This window comes from Balaenoptera ricei, chromosome 1 (assembly GCF_028023285.1).
Source record: "Balaenoptera ricei isolate mBalRic1 chromosome 1, mBalRic1.hap2, whole genome shotgun sequence".
NCBI lineage: Eukaryota > Metazoa > Chordata > Mammalia > Artiodactyla > Balaenopteridae > Balaenoptera > Balaenoptera ricei.
The window spans coordinates 175,788,373-175,815,125 of record NC_082639.1 but is presented as its reverse complement, the minus strand read 5'-3'; the positions used below and the strand labels follow the sequence as shown (position 1 = coordinate 175,815,125).

General features: G+C 33.0%; 1 protein-coding gene across 1 annotated transcript in view; it reads left to right on the top strand.

Annotated features, from left to right (window-relative positions):
• The window catches only part of LYPLAL1 (lysophospholipase like 1), a 29,724-nt gene extending 8,322 nt beyond the window's left edge, over window positions 1-21,402 (top strand). The window contains exons 3-5 of the mRNA XM_059942326.1: window positions 10,737-10,906; window positions 20,105-20,220; window positions 21,027-21,402. Coding sequence (XP_059798309.1) covers window positions 10,737-10,906; window positions 20,105-20,220; window positions 21,027-21,245 — 505 coding nt within the window. The 3' untranslated portion in view covers window positions 21,246-21,402. The remainder of the gene's footprint in view (window positions 1-10,736; window positions 10,907-20,104; window positions 20,221-21,026) is intronic.
• The last annotated feature ends 5,351 nt before the right edge of the window (window positions 21,403-26,753 follow it).

Here is a 26,753-nt window from a genome sequence, read left to right as displayed (position 1 = left end):
CAATTTCTTGAGCACTAAAGTAGAGATAATTGTATCTACCTCAGAGTTGTGAGAATTGAACATATAATGTACATAAATTCTTCAGCACGAAGTCTGACATAAAATAAGCACTCAATGAATGTTAGTTAATTAGAGTAGTCTTTGATATCCTTGTGGGCAAGATACAGAAATATCCAAAGAATTACCGATAATCCTTGAGGAAATTTTCCAGAACTGTGTTTCTGGGTTGTATTCTTAAGCCTTATTTGGGTTTGCAGTTTTATTTTAATTTAGGTGAGGAGACAGTGCTCAAATTTCCAGATGATATCCTCAAAAGAAATGCCCAGTCATGTTGTTTGCCCATGTTTTTATTTGGTTGTCTATCCTTTACTTACTGATTTGTTAAAGCTCTGTATTTTTTTAGATACAGCTGTTGTTGTTGTTAGATGTATGAATTCAAATATCTTGTCCCTGTCTGGTTTGCATTGTCACTCTCTTAATGAAATCCTGTGACCAGAAGTCCTAATATGTTTCTTTAAAAGTAAAATTTACAGTGAAATGCAAACATCTTAAGCATACAGGTCAATCAGTTTTTATGAATATATGCACTTGTTTACTTCAAATATAGAGAATGTTCCCACTATCCCAGAAAGTTTTCTTGTGCCTCCTTCCAATCAATTCCTACCACACATAGATTACCATTGTTCTGATTTCTATCACTGTAGTATAGTTTCGCCTATTCTTGAATTTCAACTAAATGGGATAATTTAACCTTCTGTGTCTGGCTTCTTTCACTCAACATAGTGTTTATGTGCTTATCAGTAGTTCATTTAAAAATTTTTGAGTAGATATCATGTGTGAATATACCACACATTTATTTATCCATTCTACTGTTGATAGACATTTGGATTATTTCCAGTTTTTGAAAATAATGTATGTCACTGCTATAAGTACTTTTGTGTTTTTGTGAACATATTTTAATGGATTCTTACCTGAACTCTGTTCTGTTTCATTGGTCTATTTTTCAAATTTTATGCCAATATAAAACTGTTCTGATTAATATAGCTTTATAGGGAATTTTGAAATCAAATTGTATAAGTTCTCTTTAACACTTTTTCATCCTAGGTTCTTTGCATTTGTGTGTAAATGTTAGAATCCACTTACCAATTTTATGAAACACCTGTTTGGATTTTGATTAGAATTGCATGTAATCCATGGCAGGTTTATTTGCAGAAAGTTGATGTCCTCCAGTCCATGCACATGGTGTGTCACTGTTTATTTAGATCTCTATTCACTTCTCTCTGCAGTGGTTTAGAGTTTTCAGTATAGAGGTCTTTTGCCAAATTTATTCACAAATATTTTATGTTTTTTTGTGTTACTGTAAATGGAATTTTTTTTAATTTAAATCTCTAATTTGATTGTTACAAGTACATAGAAACACATTTTATATTTGTTTCTTGTTCTTATATCTAGCTATCTTCCTAAATTCACTTATTTCTAGTAGTTATTTAGTAGATTCCTTATGATTTTTGTGTAAACAATCATATCATCTATGAATAAAGGCAGTGTTACTTTCTCCTTCCCTGTCTTCCTTTTATTTTATTTTATTGTCTTGCCTGATTGTGCTTGTTTGAAGTTCTGATAAAATGTTTAATAGAATCAGGGAATGCCTTCCTGTGTAATCTTAGAGGGGAAGTGTCCAGTATTTCACCATTAAGTATGATGTTAGTTAGTAGATGTTAGTTAGTAGGTTTTTTCTTTGCACCTTTTATTAAGGAAATTTATTTCTTTGCCTAATTAGCTGAGAGTTTTCTTTATGAACTAGTTAGATGCTTTTTCTGTATTGTTTTGAGATAATCTTGATTCTTATCTTTCAATTTGTCAGCATGGTGAATTACATTGGTGGACTTTCAAATGTTAAACCAACCATTCATTCCTATTATAAATCCTGCTTGGTCATAATGTATTATCCTTTTTATATACAGCTGAATTTGATTTGCTGTTATTTTGTTGAGAAATTTTGTGTCTGTGTTCATGAGGGATATTGATCTGTAGTTTTCTTTAATGTCTTTATAAAGTTTTGTTATCTAGGTCATACTGTCTCTTAAAATGTGTTAGGAAATGTTACCTTCTCTGTTTTCTGAGTTTGTGCTATTTCTTCCTTCAGTGTTTGATAAAATTCACTAGTGGAATTATCTGGACCTGAAGTTTTCTTCTGTGAAGGTTTTGATAATAAATTCAATTTCTTTCATATAATGAGAATGTTAAGATTTTCTGTTTCTTTTTCTGTCAGTTTTGATCATTTGTGTTTCTCATGGAATTTGTATCTTTTACCTAATTTACAAAATTTATTGGCATAAAGTTGTTTGTGATATTTCCTTTTAATGCCTTTAGGATTTGTGTTGATATCTTTTATTCCATTGCTGATATTAATAATTTGTATATTTTTCTCTTTTTTCTTGCTTTATCTTGCCAAGGGGTTATTAATTTTATTAATCTTTTCATAGAACCAGCTTTGGCTTTGTTATTTTGCTCTTTTATTTGTTTTCTATGTGATTTATATTTGCTCTTATATTTATTAGTTCCTCCTATTTATTACATTAAAGCTCTAAATTTCTCACTAATTGCTACCTTAGCTAATTCCCACTAATTTTCTCTTTTGTATTTTTAGTATTATTTATATTGAAATATTTTCCAATCTCTCTTATGTTCCCATTATTACTCCTGTGTAACAAACCACCCCAAACAACTTTTTATTATGGTGACACATCTGTAGATTAGAAATTCAGAAAGGGCACAGCACTAATGTCTTGATTCTGTTCTATGATAATTGGGGGCCTCTGCTGGGAAAACTTGGAAGGCTGGGGATGACTGGCAACTGCTAGGGACTGGAATCATCTGAAGGTTCACTCATATCTGGCATTTAATACTAGATATTAGCTGGGACCTTCCTCTGGTCTTGTTACTGTAACACCTGCATGAGTTCTCATTATCTGGTGTCTTGGGCTTCCTGGCAGAGTGGAGGCTGAGTTCCAAGAACAAATGCCCTAAGGAGAACCAGAAAGGAGCTGTATTGCCTTCTAAGACATAGTCTTAGAAGTTACATAGTGCTGTTTCCTCAAGAAGAGCATGTGGGATGAAAGATATTGTTCTGGCCAGATATGGAAAACAGAGTTCTGCAAGCTTCTTTAACTCATAAGTTATTTAGAAATATGTTGTTAATTTCCAAGTATTTGGGGCTATTCTCAGTCTCTTACTACTGTTGACTTCTGATTTCATTCTACTGCTGCCAATATTCTGTACAGTTTCGGTCTTTGATACTCTTTGGCACTTATATTATGGTCTTGCATAAGGTCTTCTTGGTGACTTATTCTGTGCCTTTGTGTATAGGGTTCTATAAATGTCAGTGGCTCAAGGTGGCTATAGTATTACTCAAGTTTTATATTTTCTTAGTGATTCTAAGTCATTCTATTAGTAAAGAATGGGTATTAACATCTTCAACTATGATTGTAGATTGGTCTATTTCTTCCCTTTAGTCCTGTCAGTTTTCTCTTCATGGTTTTTAAGCTATATTATGTACATTCCCAGATAGGATTATTGTCTTCCTCATTAATAGCTACTTTTATATTTTAATGTTTGTTTTTATCGCTGGTAATTCCTCAAAGTGTACTTTGTTTAATAATAATATAGTATGTATCAGCTTTTATGTTTACTGTTTATATAGCGTATCTTTTTCATCTTTTTACTTTTAACATCTATATCATTATATTTAAGGTGGGTTTCTTATAGATAACATATATTTGGGCTTTGTTTTTTCTTTAACGAATCTGTCAGTTTCTGTCTTTTAAGTGATTTGTTTAGACCATTTGCATTTACTGTAACTATTGATATATTTGAATTTAAATTTATTGCTTTTTGTTACTCTTTTATCCTTTTCCATCCTTTTTGGATTTAAGAAAATTAATTCTCTATTTTCATTTATTCTTTTTTTTCCTGATTGTTCTGGGGATTATAAGATACATATCACACCTTTCACCTGTTTACTTTTTACCACTTTACACAAGATGTTGAAGCCTTACAACCATATAGTTTCCTTTATCCTCCCCACCTTTATGTTATGCTTGTTGTATATGTTTTATCAATGTACATTGAAAACTCTCTCAAACAAAGTTATAATTTTTGCTTTCAAACATCATACATGTTTTAAAGAACTTAAGAAGAGAACAATAGTCTATTATGGTTACCCAGTTGTGGCCTATTACAGCATATCAGTATGTTTTGATTAAATTGTGAATTGCCACTTTGGCTACAAGGTACTCCTTTTCTCAACCCTATTTAATAGATGTTTTTAATCAGCTGAGTGAGGGGCATATTAAGTAAAAATCAGCATTTAGTTGCTGTGTTGATTTAAATGGAAAATATTGCTTCATTGTTTTATTATGTTAATTTAGACTATATTTAATTGAAGTGCTCAATAAAGATTTTTATTTTGTGACATACTTTAGCTGTATTTGTAATTAGAGGTTTTCTTGGTTTGGGTTTACTAGTAGAATTTCCGTTTAAAAAATAATAATAATTTTTAATGGGCCATCAATAATTTATATGATGGTATAGTTTCTCGGTGTTTTGAAAAATTCTAAAAGTAATAAGATTCAGTCAGTAGTGCCTCTACTTTTCAATTCACTGTTTTTCCACATGAAGTGCATGTTTATATTTTTCATTAAACATATATTCTGAAACAGGGTTAGGCACTCTTGATTTAGGTTTAGTAATGGGTTCATCATTACTCCATCACTTAGGATTCATACCTGAAGCATGATATTAGGAGATCTCTCTCCTGATAACAGTGGATCTGTACTATAAGTACACTCCACTGGCAAGGAACCCTCATTAAAAAATGCTATTTTGAAGAAATAGTATACTTCTTTGGTAAGTATTTTAAATGGTACATTTAAATATCTATTAGTATGTTAAAACTTATTTTCTTAGAAACATGTTCTTTCTAAAACAAATCAACAAAAGAAAATTTTGACCTTTTTCTAGAAATCACAGAATAGATATTACAAGAATTAAAGTCAAAAGATATTCAGAGCAAAATAAAATAATTTTAGGTATTCTGTTAGGTATTCTGCTGACAAGAATTATTCCCAAATCACAAATGATGATTGGCATTCATCGTTCAACAAATACTTGCTCTTGGCACTGGGGGTATCACTGTGGAAAAGAGCATTACAGGGAGAGGGAATGTCAGGTGCCAAGTCCCTGGATCAATAGTGAGGTGGTCCTGAAGAAAAAGGAGGGAAATGTGACTGGAACCTAGTGAATGTTGGGGGAAGAGCAGTGAAATGAGGACAGAGAGGAAGCCTGGAACCCGATGATGTTATCTGAAAGGTTATGAATGACCTTTCGATTTTATGACTTACAGGGAACAAAATTTGGTGTCAAGCTGAAATGTCAGCTCTTTTTTTAGACCTTGGACATTCATTCCCGCTTAATATTTTACCAGTGTACAGTGGTTTGATTGATTTATTGATTGATTGATTGATTGATTGATTTGAGGAGCCACACAGATGTTCTTTGCCAAACATATTTATTTATGGTGGTAATGTCTGAGCTGTTTTATACCAGCTAATAAAGTGGTTTATTTGAGGAAGAAGGTGAATGAGTGTAATATATGTGCCAGTTTGTTTAGCTGCTTTAAAAGACAATCTTCCTTTCATGCTTTATTGAAAGGTTTTTCTAACATCTTAGGAAAATTATGCATTCTTGATTGTTTTCTTAACAAAAAAAGTTCAAAATTATTCTTTGTCTCAGCACATTTTTCCTATTACCTCCTTTGAACAGAATTAATTTTCTTAGAGAACTGAGAGAACAAAAGGCTACTATATTAGTAAAACTTATATTCTGTGGAGCATCTATCTCTAATTAAGTAAGATACTGTCAAAGACAAAAAGTGAAGTGAATGTCATTTTTTTTCTATTAATGGCTGAGTTCCCAGAATGATTCATATTTTAGCCTATGATATCATCCTTATTTAAGTGCTTCGACAGGCAAATAAACACTTAGAGAAACAGAAGAAAATGAAAAGGGAAGTAGAAACAAGTCAAAAAAGTACCAGTCTAATTCAGGCTTTAGTATGAGTGTTGTATATTGTTTTCATTCAGAAGATCACTGTGATTTAAGTGACAATTTCAATAGTTTGAGAGTTCTTTTTCTCTAACAGTGACATAATGCTATATGGAAAGCACCTGCTTTCATTTTCAGAGTACTTTAAGAAAGTTAATCCTGAGAAGGGATTCTGGGAGGTGGGAGGATAGAATGCTTTCTGTCTTCTCTCCCCTTCTGATTCCAATTTATCTACCTCTCTTGAGCCAAGCAGCTTCTGAAGTCAGAAGGCCTACAGGAATGAGGGAGAATTTAAGCTCTGTGGTGGTCCCCATAGAGAGCTGGGGCAGGATTTTATCTTCTGTGCACCCAGTGTACCCACTTAGAGCCTGGGGGACGAGGCAGGAGAAGCCTTAGGTAAGGCCCAGAATGTGGCCAATCCTGGGAAGAGCACAGTCTGCAAAAATCTTCCCACCTCCCAGATTCATGTCATAAAATGTTAATTCCCAGGCAATAATGCAATACTAGTTAAATCCCACAAAGACTTTTTTATTTTTTATTTTTTGGTTGCGTTGGGTCTTCATTGCTGTGCACAGGCTTTCTCTAATTGTGGCGAGCGGGGGCTACTCTTCCTTGCGGTGCTTGGGCTTCTCAATGCGGTGGCTTCTCTTGTTGCAGAGCACGGGCTGTAGGCGTGCGGGCTTCAGTAGTTGTGGCTCACGGCCTCTAGAGTGCAGGCTCAGTAGTTGTAGCACATTGGCTTAGTTGCTCCGCGGCATGTGGGATCTTCCCGGACCAGGGATCGAACCCATGTCCCCTGCATTGGCAGGCAGATTCTTAACCACTGTGCCACCAGGGAAGTCCCGAAATCCCACAGGACTTTTAAGGGGAATTATTTGAAATTATTTAAGAATTTACTAAATATTTGATTAATTTCTTAGAGAGATAAAGAAGATTAGATACCTGAGAATAGGCAGGACAAGTCTGAAAGACATGTAGTAATGATGGTAGGGAGAGGGGGCCCACCTGACTCCACCTCAGAACATATTCTAAAACCACTGTAAATACAGTCGATATGATCCTAACACAGGAGTAGATAAGTAGATCAGTGGAACAAAATAGAGCCTTTCCCAACCAGAATTTTCCACCTGAATCACAGAACACACAAAATGACTTGTCATTTTCTTGATTTTTGCCTAGGATAGAACAGAACTAGTACCATTCTAGATGCTTTGGAGAGAAGCCCATTCATTATAGGTAGTAAATGTATTAGGTATTAGGGTTTAATTCTCTTATTTACCTAGGTTGGCACAGACTAGATAATTCAGAACTATAATATGGCAAAGGTAGAATTTCACCTTTATGAGAAAAGTGTTTGTTTTTTTGTAGTAGTGCAGGCACAACTGGCTATCCATTTGGGAGAAAATGAATTTGAATCCTTAGGTCACTTCATGTATGAAGTAAATTCCAGAAAAATTCAAAACTTAAATGTAAGAATGAAAACAAAAATCTTAGAAGAAAATCTTGGATTCTATATGTAAAAAAGTATGGATTGAGAATACCTTAAATAAATCAGAAGACCCAGAAATTTAGTTTAATACCAAAAAAAAAAAAGGACAGATTATATCAATTGTAAAAGTCTTTTATTTGGCTTTTAAAAAAAAGATAGATACTTTAAATACATTATGTCAATATACAGAAATTGATTTGAAAAAAATACTTGAAATACAAATGAAAAATATTTATGGCAATAATATACAGATGCAGTTCTAAACTAATTAAAAAAAATCAAAACCCCAATAGAATAAAATAGCCAACGTTATGAATAAATAATTCCTTTATGTGGAGTTCTGGAAAGGCAGCACTAATCTACAGTGATAGAAATCAGTCAGCAGTTGCCTGGGAAGTGAATGGGACTTGCTTGGAAGTGGGCATGATGGAATTTTCTGAAGTAAAGGAAATGTTCTGGATCATAATGGAAATACATTGTCAAAAGTCTTTGAACTTTGTATTTAAAATGTGTGCATTTATATATGTAAAGTATACCTCAGTAAAGTTGATTTTAAAACTATAGTTGGTACCCTTCAATGGTAATATTTTAAAGTATGTTAGTACCTATTGTAATTAGGGTAGGGCTGTTGGGCAAAAGGATGTTCTCAGACCTTTCTTGTAGAAAGGTGAATTTTTATAGCCTTTGTGGAAGCAACTTTGAAACATCTATTAAGATAAAAATCATACCTCTCAATCCAGTAGTCCTATTTCACAGACTCTGTTCCATAAGAATAAAAGTCCCAGTATGTAAAAACATGTACGTGAATATGTTTGATGCAGAATTGTTCTTAGTGGCTAAAACCTGGGTACCAAATAAATGCCCATTAGTAGGTGAAGGGCAGATTAAATTGTGGAACACCTTTATTATATTATATAGCTATTTAAAAGGATGGGTAAGAGCTATATCAGATGAAAGGATTTCCATGAGGTATTGTTAAAGGAGAAAAGTATGACACACATAAGAAAACCAAATAGGCTTATTTCATTTTTGAAAAGCAAATGCTCTAAAAAATATAATGTAAAGAAACACGTTCTAATGTATGTGCAAAGAAAAACATTCCAGATCATTAACATAGTTTACCTAGTGTGAAGGGCAGGATGTGCAATGGGGTGGGAGAGGAGAGGAGGAATGGAGAGTTGAGCAAAAAAATAAAAAGGACTTAATTGGAAGACATCAAAACAATACACAAACAGACAAAATAGCCTGTATTTGCAAGATTTCATGCATGTGCATAAACTAGGAGAAAATGTTAGGGTTTTATATACTGACTTACAGAGATATTTGTAATACACATTCAAATTTTAGAAAGTACGTTACCAAGTAAAGTTTATAACACGATTATATTTTAGTAAATACGAGGTTCTCTGAAGATGAGTTCTTTTTAAATCTGAATCGGAGCAACTGTCTTGTTTCCAGATTTCTTTCACTTTCTCTGAGAAAGTTTCCAAAATATTTCTGTTGACTTTTAGGCTCCTTAAGTGGATATCCGTTTATTTTAGAGTGTTAAGACCAATACAGAACAACAGTTGTGTAGTTCTCCTATTCCCTTCAGCGCCACCCTTTGGTCCTAACAGTTGGATGTTTCTGATGGTCAGATCTGCACAGACTGCAGAGTTCTTTTGCTACGGTGGTTGAGAGAATGAGAATTGAATAGTTCTAGCTCCTTGGGTTTGTCAGGATTCCACTTGGTTTTTCACTAAAGAAAGTGCAAAGAAGCACATTCAGATCTCAGCTTGTGTCTTTCAGCCCTCCATTTTTTTGTTCTGGCTGTACATTTTATGCTTTTATTTCACTGACTCTGGAGGGTGAGAATATATAGCTAAATTTGAGATGGGGCAAAGTAGTAGAGGTGTTGGTCTAGGAGAAACCCTGCATCTGTGGTCATCACTGGTTTAGATTTCTTTCAAATTATAGTGTATACTTTTGTCACTGTTTGTGTTTTCTGTGGTCTTCTTACTTATAACATAAAACTGTTTTTCGCGGTCACATGAGGAGAAAGCAAGATTTGCTAAGTGAAAAGCTGTATCTTTTATTAAACTTTCCTATTCCTCATCTTTGGAAGACTATTGTTCTCCATGTGTGTCTTATATATCCCCATAAACTTCTGTGTGTTTGCTACAGGAAGCTCTAAGAGTGTTTTCATTCCCTTCATTTACCTTTACCAACATAAGACTTGATACAGGACCCCTTAACCCCATTATAATTGATTAAAACAGAATATTTGGAATACCTTGGGATACACACAAACATGTGCATACACACATGTATACTTAAAATAACAGAGTATCCAGAGCAAGATTCAGTAATACTGTAACCACCCCATCTCATACTTAAATGTAAAGCATCTTATAATATCAGTCTTGTTCAACAGGACACCCAGTTCAGGGCATCTTATCACATAAAATGTTTTTAAGTCCAACAAGGCACCCAATTTGAGATCCAAATGATGCAAACAGTGTGGAATATCTGTATGATAAGCACTTCCAAAGATTATTTGTATCCCATTAAACTCTCTCATTTCAAGGTTCCTGAGAAGATTTAAAAATAAAATAGCTCCAACTCTTGATTAACAAAACAAAACAAAACAAAAATACTGAAGACTCCTATTCTAAGGATAATCTGCCTGGATGTGATCAAGAAACATTTAAATTACTAACGTAGCCTTCATACTTATGTGCTACAAACTAACCACCTTTTGAAAAGCATTTTGGTAAATCATATTTTCTACTCTTGAGGTCCTGACTTTTTGCATGGCCAGACATTATTTATTTAGCTGTAAATATTTAAATAATCATTTAAATAGAGTGGAAAAAATGACATGCACACACAATAAATAATTACCCTTTTTTCATGGGGATTTTCTGGAGAATTTATGAAACTTAAAAGATGGAGAAACTAAGATGATGAACTGGCATTAATAAATGTTAATAGAACCAAGGTAAGTATAGGAGAGTTAAGGCAATCAGCATGGGAATATTTTTAATGTGAATTATTTAACTTTTAAAACTTGGAGGAAATTGTAATTATTCAAAACACTAATTTTTTAGAAATTAAAACATCTATTTTAATTTTTTCTTTTTCTTTTTTTGGTTTTAAACAGGCCATATACTCCTTTGAAAGGAGGATTCTCCAATGTATGGTTTGACAGATTTAAAATATCTAATGACTGCCCAGAACACCTTGAATCAATTGATGTAATGTGTCAGGTGCTTACAGATTTGATTGATGGTGAAGTAAAAAGTGGTATCAAGAAGAACAGGATATTAGTAGGTAAGATCTTTAGATGTTGAGAATTTAAAATTTTTTTTCACTTTTGTTTAATTCTATACATTGAATTTTACTTGGAACATTATTTAGAAGCACTTTGTATATCATTTGACCTATTCACAGTTTTAGATAAACTTTACATATTAAGAATTTTAAGGATAATAGAATTATAAGCAAAAGCTCATGAACCTTTAAATGATTTTCTTTTTAATAATAACATACTTTAAGACTCCCATGGCGGTTAAAATTTTCTTTCTACTTTAATTTTCAATTAAGAGATTATTCATTCCAGTTTTTAAAACGTTTTATTTTAATTAGCTTAAATTTTATATGTTTAGACTACTATCGCCATAATTAAGATAAATTAAAGTACGTAGTCAAAATATAACATCAAATTCATGAAAAGTAAACTCTTCGGAGTTAATATTGTAGGAATAAGGTATTCATAAACTTTTGTTAAACATGTCTTTAGCAATCTCTCTTCCCAAGGGGGATATATCATGCCTTTATATAAGCTTTATTCTACTTATACCCCTTTCTTTTTCTGCAATCATAAAATGCATAAACTATTTTATAATACATACAAAAATAAGATAAACTGTATAGAATGTGAATGATACAGGATAGATTTTTGTTAAAGAGTTATTTCCAAGTAACTATTTAATTTATAATGAGGTGTATTTAATGTTGAAATTATAAAGCAAATTAAGGATCTTCATCATGTTCTAAATAACATTAAAATGCACATTGAAATCCTGTGTAGACAGGATTTGGGCAAATTAATAAACTTCCTTTGTGTTTATTGAAGTACTAAACGATTCATTGAGTTGAGAAGCAATATGATATAATGGATGGGATCCATTTTTCTGTCTTGGCTTCAGCATTCACTTTTGTTAGTTAAAAGCAGTGTGCCCTCCAGTGCAGTAACATCACCTTTCTGGGCCTCTGTTTCCTCATCAGTGTTTAACTCTATATTTCTGTGTTTCTGTGTTTAACATCTGTGTCATAGAGATAAATACAGAACATTATGGGAGTACTGGGAAGAGCATAGTGAAGGGGCACCAACTCAGTCTAAGGCATCATGAAACAGTTACAAGATAGAATTCAAAATATGTGAATGTGTAACAGATTCTGTCATTCAATGATTTAGCAAATATTTTCTAAGTTTCTAAGTACTGTGTGTCTGGCAGTAAGTTAGATGCTCAAAGAGACACACAGATAAATAGAACAGGAATGCCACAGTTGCTTACAACCTAGAAGAGGCCATGAGGTACTTAAAATGGTAACTGTAAGGCCAGCTAGCCTTGATGATTGCCCTAAAGCAGTATAACTGACAGCTCTTCAAAGGGAGTGATCATCTGTATTTATTTTTATTTCTCAGGACCCATCGCAATGCCTAGCACAGAGCTAAACATTTGTAATGAGCAGCATGACCTGATCTGTAAATTGATGACTTAAGTAGTTAAGTATCACAGGAATTCAGATGAAAAGAGGTCATAAGTATTTGGGGCTATTAGAGAACAATTTAATAGGAAAGTATCAGAGGCATTTGAGATTTTGAGATGTGCAAATAAATAAAATTTTAACTATTACAGCGCAGAGGTCTAAACATAGAGAGTAATATGAATGGTAAATAGAAGTAAAAAAAAGTAGTGCTTGTTTTTGTCTGTCTGGATGTTAGATGGCTTTAGCAGAAAGTTTGTTGTCTGACTGGAAGACGCCTATTGATCTGATAGCTGGACTAACAGCCTGAAGAGCATAATGGTATAAGTGACCAAAATGGGTCGAATCTAAAGTCCACCACTGCCTAGCTGGTTCATCACTTAATTGCCTACACTGAATTTCTGCTACCTCATCTGCAAAGTGGGAATAATAATACTATAAAAATACTATTTTACTGGAATATGATGTTTGTAAAACAGTTGGCTCATTTTACACTCTCAATAAATACTTTCTGGTTCCCCTTTTATCCTTTATTCTATAGGTAATTGAGGAGAGATGATTAAAGTATGTCTTTGAGTCATATAGTTAGTTAGAACTGTGCTTTAGGAAAATTAATCTGGCAGAAGGGATAAGTGAAGAGATAAAAATTTGGGTATGGGAAAACCAGTTACTGAATTTATGATTATAGGGTAATGAGATCCTGAAGTCATGTAATGACAGTGGGAAAACAAAATATTAGTACTATAAGAAATTGCTTTAAATTAAAATTATAAAATCTTCATACATAAAAACGTAGAAAATATACTAATCGTACTTCTAATGTATATGTGTTAAAGAACGTATCGCGTTGAATTGTAATTGCTTATCTGCTTGTCTCTTGCCCCATCCCTCCTCCTTGCCCTTCCCTGTATCCATCAGTTACTTCATCTTATTCATCTTTGAAAAGAGGTTATGGATTGTTGTAAGGTCGGAGAGCTGATAAGAATTTTGAATCTAGGTTTACTTCATTTCAAAGCCCATGGTTCTTCCATTTAACTCAACGTTTGTAAAACTCTTAATACATATTGTCAAATTCCTTTCGTGAAAAAACTGTACCAATTGATACTTCTCCCACCTATATTAGAATGTCCATCTTATTATACCTCGCTGAATAATATTGTCTTGAAAAATATTTGCTAAAAATAAGTAAACAAAAGTGGTAATTTATATGCACTTAATTTGTTATTTTGCTTTTAATTCTGTTTATGTTTTGACACAAGAAAGCTATTTTTAGTTGTCCATTTTTTTCCAAATAATTTCTCAGTTTAAGAAGGTATTTCTCTAGAACTTGAATAAATATTCAAATAGGTGTTCTACTGGCTTTTCCATAATTTTTTAAATATTTATTTGATTCATCTGGAATTTGTTTTAGTTTCTTTCTACCATATCATGGAAGGTTTTAATTATTTTCTGAAGTACCAAGAGAACCTTGTTAAAAGATGATCTTATTTATAAAGCAATCAGTAATGTGGTCAATATTTTATCAAAGCTCCACTGAATTTTTAACAAAATTTCATTTTGGAAGGGTTATAAACTATTATATTATAAAATTATAAAATTTGAAATTTATTACAAAATGCATATAATAGGATATTTATATACACTTATGAATATAAAAAATTGGGAAAGAAAAAAATGCCTTTTTAGAATTTGTGAGATGAGCTTATGAACTTCTATAAAGCCTCTTTCCTAGCTTGAGATATGAAAGAGACGACAGAAGTGCAGATCCAAGGTTGTTTGTCCTTGTTACTTTACTGTTAGTTTTTTAACCAGTCAATGAAAATAAATCTTCAGTTACATTTCTGTAGAGTTAAACAAGTGTGCCAAAATACATGTGATTCTTGACCTTCTTTTATTATGACAAAACATTACTTATACTACCTCCTTTTTCTTTACATGGATTAGCTATTGATGCATAGAGGAAATGGCATTCTAGTCCTATAGGGATTTTCTCTTGTAGTTGTTATTTTTTTTGTCTTATTGATCTAACTGAACTTCTCACTTATTTGAAAACATGGCACATGAAGCAAAATATCATTATGTATTCAGATATTTGTACATGCATTTCCTGAGTTGTGAATATCATAATTGCAAATGCATGAGTGCAACTGACAGCAGTATAACATGGTTAAGAACTTGGGCTCTGGACTCAGACTGCAGGTTTCTAATCATAGATTCACTATTTTGTAGGTATATGAGTTTCCTTAACCTCTGTGTGTGGATGATAATAATAGTACTTATCTTATAGAGGTGTGATAATTCAATTAGTCAATTCATGTGAAATACTTAGAAATGTGCCTGGCAGGTAATGTTGAAGAAATTTTCTTGCTGTTATTAAACACTCTCTATACCACCTTCCCCATGGTCTCTCCAGACAACAGAAAGGCCCTACTGGACCAGTGCTGCCCTGTGGAGACTCAGGGAGCTCATTGTTCCTTCTCTACCAGCTGTTTTCTTTCCTCAGTAGTATACGTGCTGTGCTTCCCTCTTTCTTTTTCATTGCTCATAGATTCTTTAAACAGAAGTTACTGCTTCATATTTTTCTACTGGTTTAATCCTTTTGTCAAGTGTCTATTATAGAACATTTTAAATTAAGTAGAGATTAAGATTTAATTTGATTTAAAATTTAATTTAAATTTAAGATTTAAATGCTATTTATAACATTTTAATGAAGGTGGGATCCAATGGGACGTCAAAGCAAAGTGCATTTGAGATGCTAGACACACATATACAAACAACATAGGTTATTTAAAAAAATTAATTATAAGAGAAAACTAGAAAAATTAGAAGATTAAAAAGGAAAGGAACTTCCCTGGTGGCGCAGTGGTTAAGAATCTGCCTGCCAACGCAGGGGACACGGATTCGAGCCCTGGTCCGGGAAGATCCCACATGCGGCGGAGCAACTAAGCCCGTGCGCCACAACTACTGAGCCTGCGCTCTAGAGCCCGCGAGCCACAACTACTGAGCCCGCATGCCACAACTACCCACACACCTAGAGCCCGTGCTCCGCAACAAGAGAAGCCACCACAATGAGAAGCCTGCACACCGCAACAAAGAGTAGCCCCCACTCGCTGCAACTAAAGGAAGCCCGTGCGCAGCAGTGAAGACCCAACGCAGCCAAAAATAAATAAATACATAAATAATTTTTTTGAAAAAAGGAAAAAATAGAGATAATAGTACAAAATTGTTATCCTTGTTGATTTTGTTTAATATGTGATAAAATTTCAGATTTAATATCACATTGTGTCCTCATGGAACCCTTTTCTCTGAGATTGTAATTTTAACCAATATAGCTTTGTAAACAAAACTATTCTCTATATTTGAGTAGGTGGCAACCCATTCTTTTTCTGTGGTTTTATTTTGATTAGTGATATTTTATTATATTAAACTTAGTTTAAAAATAATGTTTTTATAGAGTATGATATACCACCTTTTCTAGGTAGTTTACACAGCTTAATCAGGTCGAAAATGAAACTTCTCATACTAAATTTAATTTCCAAATTGTTAATAAAACTTTTTAGTGCTGGAGTACCAAAAACTATCAAAAGCTTTACAGTATAATGAGGGAGATAACAGAAGTAAAGTGTTCTAAAGAACAAGTCAATTTTGGGGGAAGCTAGGAACTGCTTCTTAGAAGAGATAATTTCCAATTGAGTTTTAAAGAATGAGTGAGAATATGACTGGTAAACAAATAGGGAAACACATTCATGAAAGAAAACAAGGGACACATTAAAATCTCTCAGGAACTACTAGTTTGGTATGCGCTTCAACTCCTAGGATTATTGAATTATATACAGAGAATGACATGATCAGATGAGCATTTTAAAAAGATTACACTGACAACACTGTGGAGGCTGGCTGGTCTGAAGTCCGGGGGAATAGGAAGATGGCAAATGCAATAGATCCAGTAGAATGATGAAAGACCAACACGTACAGTGTTTCACGACTTTGGAAACACAAGGGTGAGTAAGATTACACTTAAGAACATTGCAGTCAACTGTGAGTTTAGCTAAGAAAAATCCTTTGTTTTCTTGTTTTCAACAATGGAAATATATTTCTTTCTTAATGGAAAGAATAAACTGGTTAGAAAGGAGGAACTGGGCAAAAGCTTTAAATGTGTTCCTTGGAGACATTCGTGAATCCTTACTATGCATATTAAGACGATCGGATATAAGAAAGTTTATTTATTTTTATATAATAATACCACACATGATTTTACAGAGGGTATGGTAAAAATTAGGGGAAACACAGGCAATAAAATAGTGACTTTTAAATTACTTTCTGAATTTGGCAACATAGCTATTGTTAAAACCTGGATTCAGATTCTGTATTCTGAGAAAATTATTAAGAATATAGTTTAACACTATAATGTGTTTAAATTATACACATTTTTTCATATACAGTATCTTTCTTGACCCTTGGAATAGGTGAAGTAGGAAATTATTATTCTCATTTCAGATAAGAAGAAACTAAAGTTCAAAGAGACTGCTGGCTAAAATAGAGTTGGGACTAGAACCCAGATCCTATGCATTGACTTAGAAACTTTGTACCATAATGAGATTCCTTTTTCTAGCCACTAGGTGGTGATAATTTGTTGTTAAGAGAAAACTGAAGTAATTTAGATTTAACTTTGATCTAGGATGTATAGAACCTGACAAATGATAATGACCAGATTATTGGTATAGTTTTTCATGTTCTCTGATAATATTATCAGAATTTTGAAGCAGGGATAATCAAGTGCTTCTCGAATTACACCTGAATAATTTACATGGATGCTCTACATACCCATTATGATGCTCTAAATACCCATCATGAGGAAAGCGGTTAAGGGAGTAATGGTCTATTAATACAACTGACTATTATGTAACTGTTATGTACTATATACATACATTTAGAAGGCACTTAGTATACTTAGTATGTGTTCAAGGAGTAAAAAAATAATTATGTAATTTTGTAATTCTGTTTAAAGACATTCAAATCAGTATTACATGAAAGTAAGGTATAAAATTGTACATATAGAGTGAGTTTAACTGTTAAAATGAATTTTTAAAAACATGTCAAAATTATATGTGAGTAGTGAGATTTTGGATAAGCCATTTTCTTTATTTTTGTATGGTGGAAATACTTTACGCAGTGGGCATATATTAACATATTAATTTTATAATAAGATTTAAAATTAAAATGAAGGGATAGTTGCAGTTACCAAGATGAAACCTAGCTCCACAATTTCCAGGCTGACTTTCCTGACATTATATAAGTTTCTTTTGAAGCTCTTGGAGGGAAAACCGGAAAATGATAGCATCCTTCTACTTTCTTTTAACATATATATATATATATCTTAAATAACGTACGTTTCTTCAGCAACAACTATCAGAACTTTTAAGGCTTGGGACTGCTGTTTTAATAGCTTGCCATAGAAGATGATAAATATTTTGTTTACCCTGTCAATTTTATATGAGAGAAAATATACAAATATGGTGGGCATAATTTATATATTCCCAAATTTTTGAGACTTTATCACAGTTCATTCTGAAAAATAATTATATATATAGTGGAAAAATTGTTGAAATTTGGTCGGAGGGTGGATTTTATTCCATTTTTAAAATCCTATTCAATTGACGGTAAACTTGAATTGTAAGTTCCCTGCCTCCCCCCCGCCCCTGGACTTTGTTTTCAGATAGATTAGCTTAGTTTTCCCAGTACAGTTTTTATACATTATTACTGTTTTATTTAATTTAAAGAGTTCATAAAAGCTAGGTTATTATTTTTTTTAACATGTTTTATTCAGCCTGTTAATCTTAAATGTATGTTGAAATGTTAACTCTTGACATTTTAATGCTTCACCAGCGACTATAAATATACATCATAACTATTACCTACAATGAGTTTACTCTTTGGTATTTACTTATTGAACAGTATATTTTATACTGCATTTTAAACACTTAGATGGAAATTGAATTGAAATAACTAGTCTTTTGTGTTAAATTTCCTTCCATTAGAAAAAAATACATAAAGTCCCTTTCACACCGGTGTCTGCAATGTTAAAGGTGACTGTATTGTCAAAGATCGCTGGTGAGGAATTGCAGACTACCTCACGAGATTATAAATGGACAAGGAACTTAGATTGAATCTTAAAATAATGAGTTTTCAACGAGTACATTTTTCTTCATTATAAATTAGGAGAATTGAACATGAGGTTAAATGTCTGCAGGATGCCTTTGTTCATAATGGCATTTCATACGTGGGAAAGTGTTTTATTTCTTAGTTTTCTTGCTGTTCTTGTTGCTGTTCTTGCTGTGATGCTGGACCCCCCGAGGGGCTCGGAAATCCCATAAAGTGATTAAGTTACCCTAGTCAATAAAAATGCAGTGATGGGGTGGGTGCATTTAATGTGTAAAAATTTTCTCAGTAGGTGTGCTTTTATAATAATTTTTAAATATGTTTTTGCTCACCGGTCTATTTTTATTCACATTTTATCTTTGTATGACTTTTTAAAAATCTTTATCGCATTAAAAGATCACATTTAATGCTATTAGCCACATTATTTTTTTTAATGGAACATTAATTTCATTTTGCTCCATTTATGAAATTTAAAGCTTTTTTTCCATCATTGATGCAGCTTAGATTATCTAGAACTTCATTGTCCCATATGATTACCCCTAGCCACATGTATTTAAACTCAAATTTTAACTAGGTAAAATTAAAGTAAACGTTTAATTCCTCAGTCATACTAGTCACATTTAATATGTTACTTAGGTACATTTGGCAAAAAATATAACTCAAGCTCTTGAATTTCTCCAAAAAATAAAAACTGTGTTCCTACAACCTTGTTATCTGTAACATATGGATTTCTTTTAAATCATGAGAAGTCTTTTAACTCTCAGTCATGCTGGGGAATATCACACCGAGTCTCTAAGCTGAAGCTGGGCCATCCTCTCTGCTATGTCACGTCAGGTACCTACCTCCATATTCTGTGTTGTGTCTGTTTTCGCCTTTGAACAGAAGGGTCCAGGTATTTTCATCTGCATATCTCTGGTGACTAGTGTCACTCCAGTGACAGTGTCTGGCACATAAAAGACAATAAAAGTTTGTCAAGTGAATATTTTTTTCCCCAAACTCTTTTTTAAAAGGGCATATGGGTATATATGTTTGAATTATACCATCACAAGTCAGTTTTCAAAATAATATTATAATACAAAGATGTTTTATCTTTCTCACCAAATTTTTGATCATCCTTCCTAATTCAGGGATCACTAAGCATCTATTATATGGCAAACTCTAGAAATATAATCCTCATGGAGCTTATAGCTTGGCAAGTAAGACAGAAAGGTGCATGTTATTACTTGTAGCTGCAGGTGAGGACTCCTATAAGTATAAACAAAATGTAAGTAGACACTAGAAGTTTAAATAAATAACACTTGTGCTATGACTCATATTTTGAAATATAATAAATATTTTTACTTGATGACCAAGATTTCTTTTTTCAATTCTAGCTCCTTTTATAACAAATTATTTTACCAGTGATGACACAGATAGAACAGTGTTATTTACTCATAGGTTTTTTTCCATGAGATCTAAAGTAGACTAAATTTCTCTTTAGCATAGTATCTCTTTTAGGTCTCCAAATACTTATGGAAGACTGGCATAGCTATATCTTCTTCTAAATTATCATTGCATATATTCTGCTTTTTCTGATAAGTGAGTTTTTGCTTCTTTTAGGAGGATTTTCTATGGGAGGGTGCATGGCAATGCATTTAGCATACAGGAATCATCAAGATGTGGCAGGAGTATTTGCTCTTTCTAGTTTTCTGAATAAAACATCTGCTGTTTACCAGGTAAGTTCCAGATTTTAAAAACAAAACAGAAAAAAAAAATGAGACATTCACACATTGAAACTAAAACAACATTGATAATTACACAATAACAGTTGATTCACAGAGCATTCCTGGGAATTCAAATTAGTTATATTGATAAATTCCAGCTGGTCATCCATGTTTAGGAAGTGCCTTGTACAGAGATTACTGTTAAGCAAAGTGTCAAAGAGAAAAGGATAAAAAAAATGTGTATGCTATATATGTATCCTGCATACATATTAAAAATATAGATGATTATAACTAGGTTTGCTTATTATGTCATGAACATAATCAAACCAAAGAATCAGTTACATGGCTGATACCTATTTTGCAGCAATATCCTAATTTATGAGTATGGTATATTATAGTGCTGCAGCCTCGTTACCAGAAGTAGAACCAGCAGGTATGGAAATGAGAACAAGAATGCTGTTTTTTCCTTGATTGTACCTGAGCTCTGTGTTCCTCCCTCTTTCCACTCCATGTGGAGAGGTTTGTCTTCCCAAGACACAAGGTTTCTTCGGGAAATGCTTTGACCATTTTTGAGACAGTCCTCTACGGAGTAAATTCAGGCCACGTACAACTGCAGCTCCAGTGGTGCCAGCAACCAGCTAAGCTCCTGGTCCTGGCCCATCAATATATACCTCAGAGAGCTCTACCACTGCCTCTTTTTCCCCTTTAAATATTGAAGCTTTGGTTAAATTGGAATTTTTCTGCCCCCTCTGATTTCTAAGAATAATGTTCTTAAATGAATTTCTTAAACTTCTCCATTTTTATGTTCTCTCCTCTAGGCTCTTCAGAAAAGTGAAGGTGTCCTTCCTGAATTATTTCAGTGTCATGGTACCGTAGATGAGTTAGTTCTTCATTCTTGGGGTGAAGAGACAAACTCAGTATTAAAATCTCTAGGAGTGAACACAAAGTTTCATAGTTTCCCAGGTGTTTACCATGAGTTAAGCAAAGCTGAGCTAGAAAAACTGAAGTCATGGATTCTTACAAAGCTACCAGACTGAATGAGTCAAGATTGATTTGTTAATATATAAGTAATGTCTTTATGAAAAGTGATTTTTACTGCCAAATTCTAATTTGATAAACAATAATTAAAATGTTAAAAAATATCAACAGTTTACTGACTTATTTATTAGTTATTGAAATGATTAGCACCATAGAGAGTAGTATAATCTTATTAATGGTTAACATTAATTTAGGCAAACATCTGTGTATTATTTGTCAGATACATTTTTATAAATATTTGAAGGCCTTGTAAGTAAGTAAATATTGAAATATTAGAAAGTAATTAAACTAGCTTAAATAAAGGCAATGAGAAACCAGGAAAAGTTTTAACATGATATTATTTTATCTTTGTTATCACTTTCTTTAAATTGCCTTTCCGGAAATATTCACGTTCATGTAGTTTTTGACAGAATAACATTAGTACCCCACATTTATAAAGTAGTTTCCCATTACCTCACCTGATCATCACAAGAGCTTGATGAAATAGACTGAGTAGTTGTTACTGGTATTTTATAATAGAGATAGAAGGATTGAAGACTTTCCCAAAGCCTCAAGAGTGGAAACTAGCATCCAGACCTTCTGGTCCCAGTGGAGCTCCCTTTCTCTGAGAACAGATTGCTGCTCTGCTCTAGTCCTAGGGTTCCGGTTGCTCTTCAGACCCTTGTCAGCACTCAGTATGGCCAGTCTTTTCAATTTTATCCATTCTAGTGGGTATATAGTGGTAACACTTTGTGGTTTTAATCTGCATTTTCCTAAACTAATGATGTTAAGCAATTTTTATATGCTTATTTGTGATCTGTATAAATTCTGATGATATCTCTATTCAGATCTTTTGCCCATTTTTTTATTAGGGCATTGTAAGAGCTTGCATTGTAAGAGCTGTTTATATATGCTGGATAAAAATCCTTTGTTAGCCAGATGTTTTACCATTTTTTTTTCTTAGTCTGTGGCTTGCCTTATTTTCTTTACAGTGTAATTCAAAGAGCAGAAGTTTTTAATTTGATGACGTCCAGTTTATTCATTTTTTTTCATTTATACTTTGTGCTTTTGATGTCATATTTAAGCAATCTTAAGAAATCCTAGGTCACTAAGATTTTCTCTTATATTTTCTTCAACTTATACACTCCTTTAGTGCTATAAATCTTCCCGCAAGTATTATATTAGTAACATCCCCTGATTTTTTATATTTTGTGTTTTCATTTTCATTCAGGTCAAATCTTTCTAAATTCCCTTTTGATTTCTTCTTTAACCCTTGGGTTACTTAAAATTGTGTTATTTTGTTTCAGTATATTGGGAATTTTCTAGAGATCTTTGCTATTGATTTCTAAGTTAATTCCATTGTGGGTCAAGAGAGCATACTTTGTATGGCTTGAAACCTTTTAAGTTTATTGTGACTTGTTTTATAGCCCAGAATATGGTCTATCTTGGTAAATGTTATGTGTGCACTGTAGAAAAATATGTATGATGCTAGTGTTGGGTGGAGTGTTCTCTACATATCAGTCAGATCAAGTTGGTTGATATCCTTGTTCAAATCTACTGTATCCTTGCTGATTTTCTGCCTGCTTGTTTTATAAATTATTGAGAGGGGAATATTGAAAGTTCCAAGTATAACTGAATCTGTTTCACTTTGCCATTCCTTCAGTTTTTGCTTCATGTACTATGAGGCTCCATTATTAGATGCATAAACATGTAGGACTATTATGTTCCCCCGATGAACTGGCCTCTTCTTTATGAAATGATCGTCTTTATCCCTGATAGATTTTTTTGCTCTGAAATACTCATTGTGTGTTATTGATATAGTCCTTTCAGCTCCCTTTAGACTAGCATCTTTTTCCATACTTCTCTTTTAACCTATTTGTGTCTTTATCTGTAAAGAGCAATTCCATCAGGCAGAATACAGTTAGGCCTTCCTTTTCTATCCAGCATGGTCATCTCTGCTTTTTAATTGATTATTTAGAACATTTTAATGTGATTGTTGGCGTGTTTGGATTTCAAGCTACCATCTTAACTGTTTATTTTCTCTATATTCCATCTCTTCTTCTTTGCTCCCTTATTCCTCTCTTTCTACTCCCCCATTTTTTCTTGGATTATGTGTTTTTTTGCTGGCTTCTTAGTTATGATACTTTGTACTTTTATTTTAATGATTACTTTAGGATTTATAGCATATAATTTTTATAAAATTTTTTAAATTTTGAAATAATTAACAAGCTCACAGGAAGTTTTAGAGATAGTACAGAGGAGTCCCATGTACCCTGCGCCCAATGGTTACATCTTACGTAACTATAGTATAATGTCAAAACCAGGAAGCTGACATTGATACAATGTGTGTGTATAGTTATATGCCATTTTTTCACATGGCTGCATGGATTCATGTATCCACCACTACAATCAATATGCAGAACTGTTCCATCACCACAAAGATGCCCATTGTGCTGTCTGCAGTCATATCCATCCCTTCCTCTGTCACCATCTAACCCATAACAACCACTGATTTGTACTCCATCTCTATAATTGGACATTTTGAGAATGTTATAGAAGTAGAACTATACAGTATGTGACATTTTGAGATTGACTTTTTTCACTCCATCCAAATTGTTGCAACCATCAATAGTTTACTTCTTTTTATTGCTGAGTAGTGTGTCATGACATGAATGTATTCAATATTATAGTTTGTTAAACTGTTCTCCAATTAAAACACAGTTTTTTTGGCTATTACGAATAAAGCTGCCGTGAACACTCTTGTATAGATTTTTGTCTAGACGTAATTTTTTTTCTCTCTGGGATAAATACCCAGGAGAGTGATTCCTGGGTTGTATAATAAGTGTATGTTTAAGAAACTACCAGACATTTCCAGAGTAGCTGTGCCATCTTATATTCCTACCAGCAAGGCAGGAGAGAGAATATTCTCTACATCCTCATCAGCATTTTGTAGTATCACTATTTTTTTTTAATTTTAGCTGTTCTAATAGGTATATAATGAAATCTCATTGTGGTCAAAATGTGCATTCCCTAATGGCTAGTGATGTTGAGCCTATTTTCATAAGCTTATTTGCCATCTCTATATCCTATTTGGTAGATGTATTCTTCATGTCTTTTGTCCATGATCAAATTGAATTTTCTTTTTTGTTTGCGTTAACTGTTGAGTTTTGTAAGTTTCTTTTAATATCTTCTAGATGTGAGTCTTTTGTTAGATATATAGTTTTCAAATATTTTTTCACTGTCTGTAGCTTGTCTTTGCAACTTCTTAGGTTCTTTTATGCAAAAGTTCTAAATTTTAATGAAGTCCAGTTTACTGACTTTTTCTTTCATGTATTATGCTTTTGGTGTTAGTGAGTTATTGTGAGTTAATTTTTGTATAAGGTGTGAGATTTAGGTTGACATTCATTTTATTTTTTTTGCCTATAGATACCAAATTGCCCAGCACTATTTGGTGAAAAAACTATCCTTCCTCCATTGAATTATTTTTGTACATTTATCAAAAATCAGTTGTCTGTTGCTTGTGTGTCTGTTTCTTGTTTATCTGTTCTGTTCCATTGATCTCTGTGTCTGTCCACATAATGTTAATTACTATAGTTATATAATTCTTGAAATCAGGTACAGTTAATTCTGCCTAATTTATTCTGCTTTTCAAAATTGTATTAGCTATTTTACTTCCTTTCCTTTCCATATAAATTTTAAAATACACTTATGTATATCCACCCAAGAAATCTTGCTGGAATTTTGAAAGGAATTGGGCTAAATTTGTATAACAATTTAGAGAGAATTGACATCCTTTCCATATTGAATCTTCCAATTCATGAACATGATATTTTACTCCACTTATTTAGGTCTTCTGTAGTTTCTTTCATCATTTTTTTGTAGCATTTAACACACAAGTTCTGTACATATTTTGTTAGATTTGTACCTGAGTATTTTATTTTTTGAGGAATTATAAATGGTACTGTACTATTAAATACAGTTTCCCTGTGTACATTGCTAGCTTATTGAAATACAATTGTTTTTTGTGTGGGTGTCTTATATCCTATGATCTTGTTTAGCTCAGTTACTAATTCTAGAAGTTTTTCTGTAAATTCCTTGGGATTTTCTACAAAGAAAATATCACTTGCAAATTGGAATCAATTTATTTCTTCCTTTCCAAATGAAGTCCTTGTGTTTCCTTTTCGTTGCTTATTACACTGGCTAGAACTTCCAGCACCATGCTGGATGAGAACAGTGAGAGCAGACATCCTTGTCTTGTTCCCAGCCTTAGGGGGAAAGCATTCAGTCTTTCATCAGTAAATATGTTAGCTGTAGGGTTTTTTGTAGATGTTCTTTATCAAGTCAATGAAACTCCTCTATATTCCTAGTTTTCTGAGAGTTTTTATCATGAATGGTTGTTGAATTTTGTCAAATGCTTTTTCCACAACAAGGGATAAAATTATGTGGTTTTTCTTCTTTAACCTGTTAATAATATGTTCTTCTATATCTGATATGTGTTTTAACTCTTGCTGTTTTTAAGAGTTTCTCTTATCACTGATATTGAGCAATTTGATTATGACATATATTGGTATAGTTTTTCGTGTTTCTTATCCCGGGGGTTCCTGCTAATCTTTTTAGGTGGTTCTTTCTGGCCCCAGATAGTTTACTCTGCTGAATACTCCGGGTGGACCATCTCTAGATCTCTGGAGTTCTGTCTCTGTGAAACTTACTCTTCTCTGGTACTCTGTCCTCTCAATTCTAGCCAACATCATCTACTCAGACTCTTAGCTCTGCATGTCAACTCAGGGAGTCCACCAGGCTCTGCATGGATTTTTCCTCTCTGTTCTGCAGTCTGGGAACTCTCTCAAGGCAGTAAGCTAGGGACATTATAAGGCTCACCGTGTTTCCTTTCCTTCTCTCAGTGATCACTATCCTTCATTGCCTGATGTATGCTGCTTTGAAAAACATTGTCTCCAGTATTTTGCCTTTGTTTGCTTGTTTTTGTGATTGTTTTTGTTTTCTGGTTGTTTCAGGTGAAAGAATCCATCTAGTCCCTGTTTATTAATTACATTATGTCTGAATGCTAAATTATCCTTTAAAGAGATTTTTTAAAAGTTTTTTAAAGTCTTTTATATTTACCCATATTCTTTCCTTTTCTAATGTTCTTCATTCCTTAATATAGCTTCAGATTTCCATATGGTATCATTTTCCTTCTGCCTGAAATACAGTAACATTTATGACAGACATGTCTGCTGCTGTTAAATTCTTTCAACATTTTTCTATCTGAAAAAGTATTATTTTGTTTTTATTTTTGAGAGCTGTATAGAATTCTAACTTGACAGTGTTTTCTTTCTTTCATTACTTTAAAGATCTTATGCTGTCATCTTCTAGTTTGCATTTTTTCTACTATTGTTCTAATCTTTTATCCTCTGGCTGCTTTTACAATTTTCTCTATTTTTAGTTTTAAGCGATTTGGTTATGATGTGCTTTGGTGTTGTTTTCTCCAGTTTCTTTGTGCTTGGAATTTCTTGAGTTTCTAATCTGTGGAT